Source organism: Serinus canaria, chromosome 7 (assembly GCF_022539315.1).
Source record: "Serinus canaria isolate serCan28SL12 chromosome 7, serCan2020, whole genome shotgun sequence".
Lineage (NCBI taxonomy): Eukaryota > Metazoa > Chordata > Aves > Passeriformes > Fringillidae > Serinus > Serinus canaria.
This window is the reverse complement of record NC_066321.1, coordinates 27,645,752-27,658,964: the sequence shown is the minus strand read 5'-3', so window position 1 is coordinate 27,658,964 and position 13,213 is coordinate 27,645,752. Positions and strand designations below refer to the sequence as shown.

Below are 13,213 nucleotides of genomic sequence, written 5' to 3'. Positions count from 1 at the left end.
GCTACAACTGTGGGTCTGTGGTTTCTCAAAGTAACTAAGCACATATTAAATATGCTTCCTTTTCCTCCTGCCATAGGCCCTGAAAGTTATGAAAATACTGAGCAAGCAATTTCTGAATGTTGCATTTTTTTACCTTATTGCCAACTGCAGGTGGTACCTGAATGACAATGTGGGACAAAGAAGGATAGTCCAGAAGTTTCAGCATTACAACCTTAAAAAGAAAGGAGAAAAGAAAAAGAAAGAAGGAAGCAACAAAGCCATTACTGAACACATCCTTAGCTTGCCCCTTGCCAGTTCCCAGTTGTTGACCTCTTGTGCCCTGTTCCTGTGGAATCCAATCCATCCCAATGCTCCAAACTGACCAGCTCCTTCCTCTATGACTTGCAACCACCCCCTGAAGCACCTCTCTCTCCTACAAGTTAGGTCCACACTTACCTTGGTGGTTGGAAGTAACTCAGCTCTCCAGGATAAATCAGCAGCTTCCAGGCTGTAAAAATTCATGCACATTTAAGGATGAGCATATTCATTATGCAGGCCCAGCATTATGGCAGTGGATTAATTGCCAGCTTCTCTCTCTCTCTCTGAATTAACATTTTAAATTGAGAAAAAATTTGGATCTACTGCTACCACAGTAATTTATCAAACTGCAGTAATTTCAGATAGTGCAAATCTTATTTGTGCAAAACCAAGCCAAGCAAAGCTCCAACCCTCTCACACAGAAAAGCTGCAGCATGTATTAGCCAGGCAGCTCAGATAAAAAATGAAAACTTTTCATGAGCTAAAACTGCACTGGCATTGAATTATCATGCAGTTTTACTAGCATCTGTTAAGCATCAAAACCACAAATTTTCTTATGAAAATGACTAAAACAGATCATATAAATAAAAACAATGATTAGCTGTTAAACAGTTTGCAGCAGCTCTAAAATGTGTTCACACATTGAGCTGCAACACATCCATTTGGTCACTTCAGGTTTTGATTTTTCTGAATACCAGAATACTGCTGTTTCTCTAAATAGTGTTCATGACCTCAGGACAGCCAACCCACTATTGTAAGATGAGGTTTAAGCAGCAGTCCTGAACTGGTAACTTCATCACTTCAAAGGTTCTACAAAGGAGTAACAACCAACTTCTTGGATCAGGAAAAAGTAATTGTGACATTTGGCTATCTGCTGGAGGCAGGACTCTGGCTGTACACCTCAGTGATCCCAGAACAGATAAAAACTCTGCTAGTTCAATTCTGCCTGGAAGCTTTCCCTAATTTGAAAGGTAGATTAAATTCACTTTGAGTTTATTTTACAAATTTAGTCTAAGATAAAGTTTTAAATCTGTTGTGTAATGAATGTCATGACAAATAAACCACTAAACCACACACTTTCTAAATACTTCACATATGACAGTAGCAAATTTGAAATAAGAAAGAAAGAGATGCTTTAATCCACTCTTTTGAAGGTTCTGTGTGACATTTATGTCTTTGCCACAGGATTCTAAAGAAAGAAAATAGCAGAGTGGTTTGGGTTGAAAAGGACATTAAAAACCATCTAGTTCCAACAGCTCTGCCATGGACAGGGACCCCCTGTACTAGAGCAGGTTACTCAGGACCCCATCCAAACTGGCCTGGAACATCCCCAGGGATGGGACAGCCACAGCCTCTCTGGGGGAGCTGCTCCAGAGCCTCTCCAGCCTCACAGTGAACAACTTCCCAACATCCAACCTAAACCTGCCCTGCCAGTTTAAAGCCACTAGCCCTTGTCCTGCCACCTCGTGCCCTTGTGAAAGGTCCCTCTCCAGCTCTTGCTGTGAAGGTCAAACACACAGCTCCCTGAAGAATATCACCCCTTTTAAGAAAAGCAATTCTTTCCTGTTTTCCTGGTGATACAGAAATCATGAATTATTTACAATAATGATTTTACTTCCCAATCCCTTCCTACCAAGGATAATTTGTACACTTTAAATTCAAACACAGTCTCACAAAACCCATTTGAATAAAGAACAGGAATGGTTCATACTCACCACATTGATGAATTAGTGTTCATGCAGCCATAAATCCAGCTACTTGTGTCCTAAAAAGTCAATACCATAAAATACCACACTACCTATGTGTGATTGTATTTATAAATAAATTAAAAATACTGATTACTTCAAACAATGCAGGGGTTAAAACTGATGTTAATAAAGGACTGATACCATAATCTTGCAATTACAATTGCAAGGACAGAAAGGTGAAGCTTTAGAGTGAATGGTGGAGGTTTCTAGGAACCATTTCAAATAACTGAAATTTGCCACCCTTTAAATGAATAAATACAAGGTTAAGCAAACAAGCTTTCATAAATTCTCTGTAAAAAATATCCATCTTACATATCATGTTTAATCTCTTCTAACTAAATGGAACATCTCAAGGTACTCTTCTAAGCAGTAGAGGACAGGACTGCTTTAGATATTTAATGTTCTACTGCTCCATCCCTTGAGAATTTAAGAGTTCTGAAGCAACAGCACCATGATGCAGCTCTCAGACATTTCTTTTGTACCTCCCTCCTCCTCTCAAGCTGTACTGGGCCTGTGTTTCAGACATTATAACAAGGGCAAAAGTTATCCTATCAAAGCACAGCTGAAAGCGCCACATCCATGCAAACACTGAAGGTGCCACTGAGAAGGACAACAGAAAAGCATCTCAAATTTCTTGCCACTAATGTAAAATACATGATTCTGAAAAGCTTATTTATTCAACTTCAGTTTGCCAAGAGATTAAATTCACTCTTGTATAAAAAACTGAAAAAAAAATTGGCTGAATGTACGTGTCTCAAGCTAAAAATACAAGAAATGCACATTTTGGTGTTTCCTCTTCACAGGAAACAACTGAGATGGTGCTGTCTCCTCATCTGTCTTCCATTCACTTTCTCTGCACAGTAAAGATCTCTGCAGCCTTTCAGGCTCACTTAAATTTTATTATGGGAAAGCAAACCTATAAACAGTTTTCCCAAATTAGAAGTATTGCAAAACCACAGCAGCACTAAAAACAACTTCTTCCTTCAGAACCATTGATGGAGAACTGCACTAAATTAAAGGACACAGTAATTAGAGCTAACCAGAAGAGCTGGAAAGAAAACATCTGAGGTTCAGGTGGCAGTGAAGGTTTCAGATCTTGAATGCTAAGTGTGAGATGCTAAAACAGGCAGTACCTCTGACATGCATTAGGCTGTGATTGTAAATGGATGGCAGCAATTTCAACAGCTGCTCATTAATTGTCTTAACACTGCAGCAAATGGAAACTAAACAAACACATCTTTATAAACAAACCCCAGACATTAAAGAAGTATTTTCTCACCAACATACTATTTTCACAGTAAACATGACTGTATGATTTTCTGTGGCTTGCAAGAGGAAATGAGAAATATTTTCCATCAGAATCCTAAAAAAAAAAAAAACAAACCAACTCATTTTTAAAATAAAGAACCACAACCCCCCCCAACAAAAACATAAACACACAATGGGGAAAAACATTACTTACATTGTAAACTGAGTAAGTCCATTTTGAGGCTTTGACTGTAATCCAATTGAAAGCTCCTAAAAATAAATATTTCAGTATGCAGCACTGCAGGAACAATTACACTCCAAAACCTTGAATTTTACTGATCACCAAGGTCTTATCTCCTGTCTATATATGGATACAAACCTTATGTGCTTTAATCAACACTGAGGATTGCTACTGCTAACAATTACATGCAACACTTATCATCAGTTACACAGGAAACAATAAAGCCCCAGGATCCTGTAACTAAATACTAATGGCAAAATAAAAACCCCATGGATCTTAAAACAAAATAAGGGCAACAAAACAAATAAACCAAATTATATTCATGTAATTATAGGGTGAGTGATTAATGATGAGGCAACATTAGGAACAGCCCCAATCTTTGATCCTGTCAGCCTTTTAGAAAGCTAATACAGAAACTTGTGCAGAAGAACATCAAAAAAGTGCATAACACACAAAAAACCAGGAGCAGTTTAAAGATATGGCTAGGGAAAAAGAAGAAGGCACTACTGAAGAGTTCAGAGTACAAACAATGCAAATTGTCATGTAAAGAGGTTGTATCTCTCTTCTATTTAAGGAGAGTAACAAAATCATGACAGAAATTCAGCTAAATATCAAGGTCACCACGAACAGGGAGACAAAAACATGAAATCCAATTTAAACCAATTTTTCTTATTGCTAAAAACTGACCCCAAAAAAGGCAACCCTCCCAAAATGACAGTTCCACAACCTCTCTGGGCACCTGTTCTAGTGTTTGACCATCTTCCTGGTGAAATATTTTTTCCTAATACCTAATTAGAATGTCTTTGTTACAACACGATTTCTACTGCCAATTGTGCTATCATTGTAAACCTCTGATAAAAATCTAACTTCATCTTCTCTCCAATTCTTCATTAGGAAGTTGAAAACAGCAATATGATCCCCCTCATCATTTTCTTTAGGGTGAAAAGCAAAGGTTTTTTAGCCTCCTTCCCCCATTTCCCATGCCGCAGGAACTGCCCAATTGGGTGGTTTTTGCTCCACACTCATTTCAGAGATGCCAATGCATAAATGCTCTCATGTAAGAGGGTGCCCAAAACTGGACACCAAAGTACCAGCTACACTGGTACTTCTACAATGTCTGACACTGAGAACATTCCTGAAATAAATGGTTTGTGTCAAATGCTTCAGCCCAGTTCAGCAAAATAAAGCTTTACAGAATTTTGCTTAGTCCTTAAGACTCCACGCAGTCAAAATCTCTCACTTTGAACTCTGCATCCTTAGGAAGGGATTTTACAAGGAACCCCTTAGTGAACAGTTCATTTCACCCTGCCATGTCATGGGAATAACTGATTGATGGAGCAGGTCTGAATATTCAGGATTTCCATGGGCAGCACAGAACTACCACAGTGGCTCTGCAACAGCCATCCAATCCCTCCAGCAACCACTGCAGACAAGACTGCCCTTCTGACAGCAGCAATTCCCAGTTTCTGAGATTTCCTACTGGACAGCCTGGTCTAAATACGAGTCCTCAGAATCTGAGCTATATAAAAGTGACAGATTTTTGTACCCACCCTTGTTAACCAATTTAATACCAAAACCAAATAAAAGCAGATTGTTTAGGCCTATAACCTGTACATTGTTTCAGTTTGTCTGAAGGAGGACAAAGAGTATTCTGAAACTTTGTTAGTGAGAAGATTAACCATTAACAAAGCAGTACCACTGAATGCTATTCAAAAGAAAACTGCTGCTCACCTGTGAGGTGTGTAAAAGCTTCAGGATTTTCCTCATACATCTTTGCAGGGTGTCTCACAAAGTGGTGATTCAGTACAGACATTCTTTTCTTTGGATCCTGAGTTATCTAAAACAAGAGCACATTATCAGTGTTTTACCAATGAGTGTGGTTGAAGATCACCTCATGATCACAGCCAGCATTACAGTTTTGTGGGGGAAGGCAGGAGAGATTGTTAGAAGTCATTGAGCCCTTTCTGTTCTGAATTCAATACTCTGAAGTGCCATCAATAGTCAATCACTGCAATACAGAAAATCACATTATAAAGCACAGCCAAAACTTTAAGAGTTTTACATTCTCACCTACTCATAACCTCAGGAAACCTTTTCATTAAACTTTCTTTGTAGACACACATGCATTCCTCCTGAAATGACTTAGGCCAGAGCTTAAAAAAACTTCTCACATTTAGGCTAATCTGAGTTCTCATATCCAGCTGTATAGCCACACTGGGATTCACTTTGGTTTGGGGTTGGGATTTTTGTTTGGTCAGTTTGGTTTTGCTTTTTCCAAATAAGCCTTTGAGGACTAATTTTTATCTATTCCACTTTCCAAAACTGTGGCCACTTGAACTGATTTCTCAAAAGTTTTACCCTAGTTTTTGTCTCTCTAAATCACACATTAAAATAAGTACACATGAAAAACTAGAGGAGCCTGTCCCAAACAGCCTCAGAAGGAACACCTAAAATCCTTCTTCTTCTGTGTCTTGGCCTCTGCTCTTATGTACACATTGAGAGGTCAAATTCACAGCTACAGATCCAACAAAATTTGTTTATCCTGGTGCAAGGTCAACTGAACTTGCAGCTTTGTGGTAGAAATGTTCAGCCCACAGCTCAGCTATAAAGCATCAAGCAGTCAATAATGAAAACTGAGCTAACACCTTATTTCTGACTCTTTGCTCAAACAACACAAAGGGATTTCTCAGTTACTGGTACAAAATGGAAACTTCTCAGTGTGACTTAGAATAATCAAGAGAGAGCTTTCTGTAAAATAGGGAGATATTTCTCCTGATTAAACATTCTGGGATGGAAGAAAGTGTGATGGGTAAATACACAGAGATCACCAATACAGACCTGCCTTGTGTTTTCATCTATGAGATCAAAAAAAGCTCTAATGGTAGCCAGGATCAGTTCTTTGCACCTAGAAGACAAAAGAGGTAAAATTAAATCTAGAAAGGAAAGATCCAGGGTGATAAAACTGGTCAGAAGAGACTTCATCACAATATTAAACTGAAGTTAAATTATGGTAGAAAGGGATAACAGTGGAGAAGAGAGCTATGCACAGTCAGTCAATTAACCTTTGCTCCATGACCTTACCACACTATGGAGAGATGGTCAGTTGAGGCCCAAGCTCTAGGCACAGCTGAGCTCTGTTTGAGTGAAGAAAAACGTTAAACTTTTGTTAGTACTAAATTCTAAATTTATTTGGAAAATTTCCCCCTCCTTAATTAAACATATTTGCACAATTATTCAAAAGAACAGCCTTTATCTTAACTTTCAGGGCTTAGGGTGCAACAGGATGACTTCTGCAGTCACCCATCTTGCAAGCACTGAAGCACGTGCAAGATGGGAAGGACAAAACAAAATTGCCCAACTATCTATGGTAGATAGCAGAGACTAGGGGTGAGAGGGCAGAAAATGGAGAGGAGGAAACTTACCAAAAATTTCTTCAAAGACTGCTTCTATGACTAATCTTACTATTTTAATAACTGATCCTGGCACATGAGAACAGCAGCATGCCAAGGAAAGCTGTTCTTGAGAAACCAAGGGCATCCTCAACAGCAAGAACCATCAGAACACCACAAAGAAAGTCTGGTCAGTCTGAAGCTATTCCTTGCTTTAAATAGATTTCATGTATTACATTTTAGGGACTAACACTATCAAAAAAACCTCCCACCAATGGAGCTTATCAACCTATTGCTCAACATGAATCCAATAAACTATGAACTATTAATGCATCACTGGGAAGAAAAAACCAAACTGAACAATAGCAACCACAACACAACCTCCAAAACAAACCAAACAAAAACCAGAAAGAACTGGTACCACTGCTCAGGAAATCTCCTGCAAAATTCTGGTCACCAACACTCAAGAGAAATGAAAGCAGAGCAGATGCAGAGAAGGGTTACTAGGACAAAGGGAATGCAGAGTTAATCCTCTTAGCCTAGCAGGATCTGAGCTGAGCCTATTTATAGACAGCTTTCTGTACAACACACAGGGAGGTAAACACCAAGGCAATGACAGATATTCCATATAACATTTTAAGCAGATGTCAGAAGAAAGGCATTAAAAAACTGGCTTCTGCAGTAAATGGAAGTTGGAAATTACAAGTTTTCCACCTCCTTATGACTGTTTTCCAGCTTCTCCATTGTCCATGTACGGAACAAGTTGATGGAGAGAGGATGGAACACAAACCTAAATGCTTCCTGATGAGCCTTGATTAATTTTGAAAGGATAGATGCCTCAAAAGCAGAAAATTGGACTTGATGATCCTCTACATCCTTTCTATTCCTAAATTCTTTGAAAAACAACAAATATAAAACCAAGGTGCTGTGCCAGAGCTTTCTTTTATAATAGAACACTCTACCTCTATAGTACACCTTCACCTTTCTCCATATACTCATCTCTTGCAAAAACAGGGAAATAAAACCTGAGTTCTGGAACTGGAGAAGTGCAAGCAGGTGGTAAGAAGAAACAGTACCAAGTGATAGATGATTCCAATCAGTGCCACACATACTCCTCCAGTGGAGGCTCATTGAGACTACACCAACTATTTTTGATTTTATAACCACACAGTATCCATCTAGTGTCTGAACATGAAGTATTTTCATATTTATTGACACTATGCTGCCCATATAGCCACTGATACATGCATTACATTAATAACTATTGAACACAGTTCCATGCAAAACCAAAAAAACAGTTTGTTCTTTTTACCACAACAGATAAGGCACTGTCATGTTGACTCAATCTTGGTAGAAAAGCCAGTCCTGAACGAACTTGGTAATCTCTGAATCCTCCCGCCACAGAAAGGGTAGTTAAATTTCTTAAATCTTGGGCCTTTAGAATCCAATGATTGTTTACAGCTGTATAAAAATCTATAAAATATATTAAAATCAATAACCATTTTCCCATCAGTCTATTCGATATTAAAATTTAAAAAAAAGCTATATAAACATTAACTAAAAGTTTCTGTAAGCCCCCTGGGAGACATTTGAGCTCTGCTTATCATTTTTGATTCATGTAAGAGAGGACAATTATTGTTTTAACCCAAAGAGGTGGCAGTTAGAAAAGACAGATACATTTTCTTTCTCAGCTGAGCACAGATATTGTTAGAGTAGCAATCCAAAAGTTTATGTGAAGGTCAGACACAGATTTAGCTGAAGTCCAAAGAGTCAGTAAGGAACAAACATTGCACTCAAATCAATTGTAGGATGGAGAATTAATTCAAGCACAATAAATCAAATCCAGCAGCTAAAGATAATTCATTCCTCTTGGGTGTCACAGAGAACAATGAAAATTAATGTCTGCTCCCTTTCCTTCACCAATTCCCTCAGTATCTCCATGTAGCAGCACAAATACCACAAAACACATATTTAATCAGTATAGCTTAATCAAATCTAGCTTTTCAGGAAGTGTATAGTACATGTGTAATGATTATACTTCATTTTATGCCACACTTATTTAGGTGAGGGAAAATATGATCTTTTTTGTAACTATTTAAAATAAGTAATTACATCTGTATTCTCACTTGTACAATCTTTGGGTATGAAAAACATTAAATTTATCACCTTTTACAGAACTGACACTATCTCATTCAATAAAGATAAAAGTCATTACAGAGGTCAAGTTTCAACAGAGGAGGAAAAAAATAAAGAAAATACGTCATTCACTGGAAGGCTTACAAATTTAGCAACTTATTAAATTACAAATTATTGAGAGCTCCAGGCCTCACACAGAAACTCAAGTCCACATAATCCATTCTATATGACACTTGACTTTCTCTGAGAATCCTGGCACCCTCAACTACCTGAGGAGCAGATTCATTACAGTACATAAAGCAGCACATTCTGCTGTTGATTTGCAAGAATCTCCCCACCAAAGCTTGAGAGGACCAATAAATAAATACCCTGTGATTAGACAAATGCAATACTCACCAGTAAGATACTTGTCTAAAGGCATCACAGGTGCAACATGAGGTGTGGCTTGTGTGATGAGCAGGTTTATAAGTTCAGGCTTAAAATTCTTCAGAGTGAGCAATGCTCTTGCAACAAGACCACCCATGGAATGCCCAACTATTGCTACACTGCTCGGTGCAAAATCCCCATCCTTCAGCAAAGAGCAATCAGACACATCAGAAACAGATTTGACATTGAACTGTTCTTATTTCTGACATTTCTGTTCTTAAACTGCAGATTTCCACCCCCCCCCCCCAAATAAATTATTGTTTTTCAAGGACAACATGAATTAGCATCAACTTAACAAGCTTACAAATTCAATCAAAATGTACTTGCTGTCTCATGAAAATGTGCTTAATATGAATTATCCAGCTCAAAAGGAAATACTGTGTAGCCTGTGTAAGCTTAGTAAACCTAAGCTGATTTTAATTTCTGAAACTTGTAGGAACAAAGGACATCAAAGAACCTTCCCAGAGAAAACTTGATGTAAGGCAATGCTATACGAATATTTTAGCAAGCTACAGATGTTTACATCTCTACTAGAAAAAGCCATCCATTGTGCATAGAAGTATTTCTTTAGAAACACAACACAGAACCTCCTTAAAGCTCTGGGATTGCCACAAGTACTAGAAGAGAAGTTAAAGAGAAGTACTTCTCTATTGCATTATTACCACCTTCTAATATCTAGGACACATTAGAAAGTCTCCCTCCCCTACTGCTCACCCTTCAGTTTTGCAGCAGGAAAGGCAGCCCAGAATCCCATTCCCAAAGGGAAGTGCACTGCTCAGCAGGTGTCACTGCTTACCTTGTACAACTTCAGAATTACTTTGATGCACTCATGCACAAACTTGGTCTGTCTTTGCAGGCTACCACCATACAATGCAACCAACTCCTCGTTGAAGTTGACACTGAAGAAATTAAAATGATACTTGAAGTCAACATCTTCTGCTTTTCTAAGTGCAATGGAGCCAAGAGAACGTACTAGAAAAAGAAACCACAGCAATTAGAACAGTCCAACAGTCACTGCTTAGCATCACTTCAGTAGAAAAATTCTAAATAATCAATTAAGAAACAAATACATTAAATACATTGTTCATCTCAAGTGATTTATAAAAGATATTCTAAAGCAAACCTTCTCTTTTCAGCTTACTGCTGACAACAGAGGTATTTTATGTCAGGAATAAATTTATGCAAGCATCATGTTCCTCCACCTTAGGGCTGCTCTTCTCATCTCATTTGCACCTTCTTAGTGCCACCAGGAGAAGAAGGCATTCTTGAGGCAATCCTCCTGCTAGGCTTTTCTAAAACTCCTTTGAAGGCCATCATCTCCAAGAAAACATTCCCAAACACCACTAAGATAAGTATGGGGGATTACAAAACCAAATCCTAAAGGACACTTGTCCACCTAAGACCTCAAGTGAGAAAATGTTCACGTTACAAGGTCTTGCTTCTGACCTGTCTTCCCTGTCTGACCCTGGCTGCTGCTCAATTCAGCCTTTTGTGGGCAGAATTGTCCCCAAGCTTCCATGGAGACAATGCAGGATGGGAACAATAACAGCTGCAAATAAGAAGGCATAGTAGCAGAAGCAGAAAATAAAAGACAAAGTCCCAAAAGTGCCCATATAAAATAACAAATGATGGTCATAAAGGTCTGCCCAAATCCGGCACACAGGAGCAGGATTCTCTTAGAGTACAGGTTGAGAGAACAGCAGAACCCTCCTTCTCAGACTGTCTTTTACTCAAAGTCTGAATTTTGTACATTTTACTAATTTCATTTTAGTGCCCATGAAAGATGATGAATTAATATTTCAAAAATGCCTGTAACCACATAAAAAACTCCTGAAGGTGGGTTTTGAGTGAGTCTCTTCTTTCAAGTGAAAGGACAAGAGGAAATGGCCCCAAGTTGCACCAGGGGACATTTACACTGGATCTTAGGAAATGTTTCTTCCCCAAAAGGGTGGTTAGACACTGCTGCCCAAGGTAGTGGTGGAGTTGCCATCCCTGGAGGCATTTAAAACCTGTGTAGATGTGGCACTCAGGGACATGGCTTAGTGGTGGGCTTGGCTGGATTAATGCTTGCATTCCATGATGTTAAAGGTCCTTTCCAACCTAAATGGTTCTGTGAAGATAACAAGGCCAGCAAAGGCACCAGCAGCCCCTGTCTTCACTGTTCAGCAAATAGGAATATATTTTAAACAACTAAGGAAATTACAATAGCAACACCTTGTCTGCTCATCTAGGCATCAGAATAAAACTGTGTTATCTCACAATAAATTCTGAACAAAGTAAGAATATTAATTAATTTTAACAAAAGTTTTGCGAAATGCACAGATGATCTATTGCCAATCTCCCTAAATTCATTCCAAAAAGAACATTACTAAAACACTTATTGTTCCCAAAGCATGGAGTACTTCTACTCACCTAGTCAGTTTGTTTTTCAGATACTCCTTTTGATTCCTAAAATGCCCTGAGAGAACCCTTCTATTTCCTGCATAGTGATGTACTGCTGTGTGTTTAGAGACAGCATTAATTCACAGATTTGCAATATTTGATGCACAACCACCAAAGTCCATATGGCACCTCTCATAATCATTATGTTTGTAATCTTCTCTGGATGCTATTGTGCCTGGAAGTCTCTATGGGTTTTCTGAAAGCACTAATTGGTAAAATATTTTACATTGTTATAAGCTAAGCAAGTACATTCTCAAAAAACCCCAGTTCTCTAAAGGTTCTCTGAAATCAGGTAATTTAATCATCAAGTTTAGTGCTAATATAAGGAAAAATTATCACAGTAAGAAATCAGGGCTCAGACTATGCTGGTTTCCCCCCCACACACATCCATTTTCTAACATCATGAGAGTGTTATTTACTGTTTCAAAGCACATTTTAGGGAACAAAAAGAACAGTCTGACAAACCCAGACTGGAAGGAATAGCAGGTACCAAAGCAAACATTGAAACACAAAACTTCATGTACCATTAGCTTTGGTATTCTGAAAATGAAAAATGCTTTAAACTGATTACTGCTTTTCATTTGGAGTCTAGAAATGTAAGAGGGTAAACAAAAGAGGCTATATGCAAAATGGGAAGACAGTGTTAAGGAAAAACCACCACTATATAAAGATGTAGGGAATAATGAAACCAGAGGGCAAGCTCAGATGATGCTGATTTCTATAGCATGTAATTCCTTTCCATCACAGACAACAGATGGTGCAGCTTCTCCCGATCAAACTCAGGTCATGTTTTATTTGGCACTAACTGCACTAAACATTGTTCAAATCAAAACCAACTAGATGTTTGCAGTCAGAAGTACAGCAAGGGTGCAGTGCTGCCAGAGCATGAGCTGCATAAACTGTACTGCTTCTGGCTTTCAAAAGCCTTGCTCCAGAGAAATATGACAGCTTAACCATTCCACTGATTTCAAACAAAATTCATGGATCTTGACTGTCTGGGATTAAACAGACTAATATGATCAACCATTATGACTCTGTCTGGTATTATTTCAAATAGAAAAGTACCAAATGCACAAATCTGAGAGCTTTTTTGTAACAAAGCTATAACTCAGCTAAACACTTACCTTGTTTGTAACTGCCAGCATTCCCAGGCAGAAAAAGAACTGGAATTCCTGTCAATAGGAGATTTTTGTTTTCTTCAGCATAGTTCCCTTCCCCATAGAGATACAGCTCATATGCTGGGTATCGTCTGGCTGTTTTCTTGGGTAATTTTATTTTCTATTGCA

The 13,213-nt window shown here is 38.4% G+C and overlaps 1 protein-coding gene across 2 annotated transcripts in view; it reads right to left on the bottom strand.

Moving 5' to 3' along the window:
• PGAP1 (post-GPI attachment to proteins inositol deacylase 1) overlaps positions 1 to 13,213 on the bottom strand; it is a 30,727-nt gene that overhangs the window by 13,312 nt on the left and 4,202 nt on the right. Inside the window, exons 2-13 of one of the 2 annotated variants that reach the window (XM_030241225.2) lie at positions 13,052 to 13,205; positions 10,282 to 10,457; positions 9,456 to 9,627; positions 8,236 to 8,396; positions 6,616 to 6,668; positions 6,373 to 6,439; positions 5,266 to 5,371; positions 3,508 to 3,563; positions 3,325 to 3,408; positions 2,013 to 2,062; positions 436 to 487; positions 134 to 211 (exon numbers count right to left, since the gene is read on the bottom strand). In XM_030241225.2, the coding sequence (XP_030097085.1) occupies positions 134 to 211; positions 436 to 487; positions 2,013 to 2,062; positions 3,325 to 3,408; positions 3,508 to 3,563; positions 5,266 to 5,371; positions 6,373 to 6,439; positions 6,616 to 6,668; positions 8,236 to 8,396; positions 9,456 to 9,627; positions 10,282 to 10,457; positions 13,052 to 13,205 (1,209 nt within the window). Of the gene's footprint in view, positions 1 to 133; positions 212 to 435; positions 488 to 2,012; positions 2,063 to 3,324; positions 3,409 to 3,507; positions 3,564 to 5,265; positions 5,372 to 6,372; positions 6,440 to 6,615; positions 6,669 to 8,235; positions 8,397 to 9,455; positions 9,628 to 10,281; positions 10,458 to 13,051; positions 13,206 to 13,213 lie in introns of those variants that run through there. The other variant, XM_030241228.2, reaches the window with a different exon arrangement.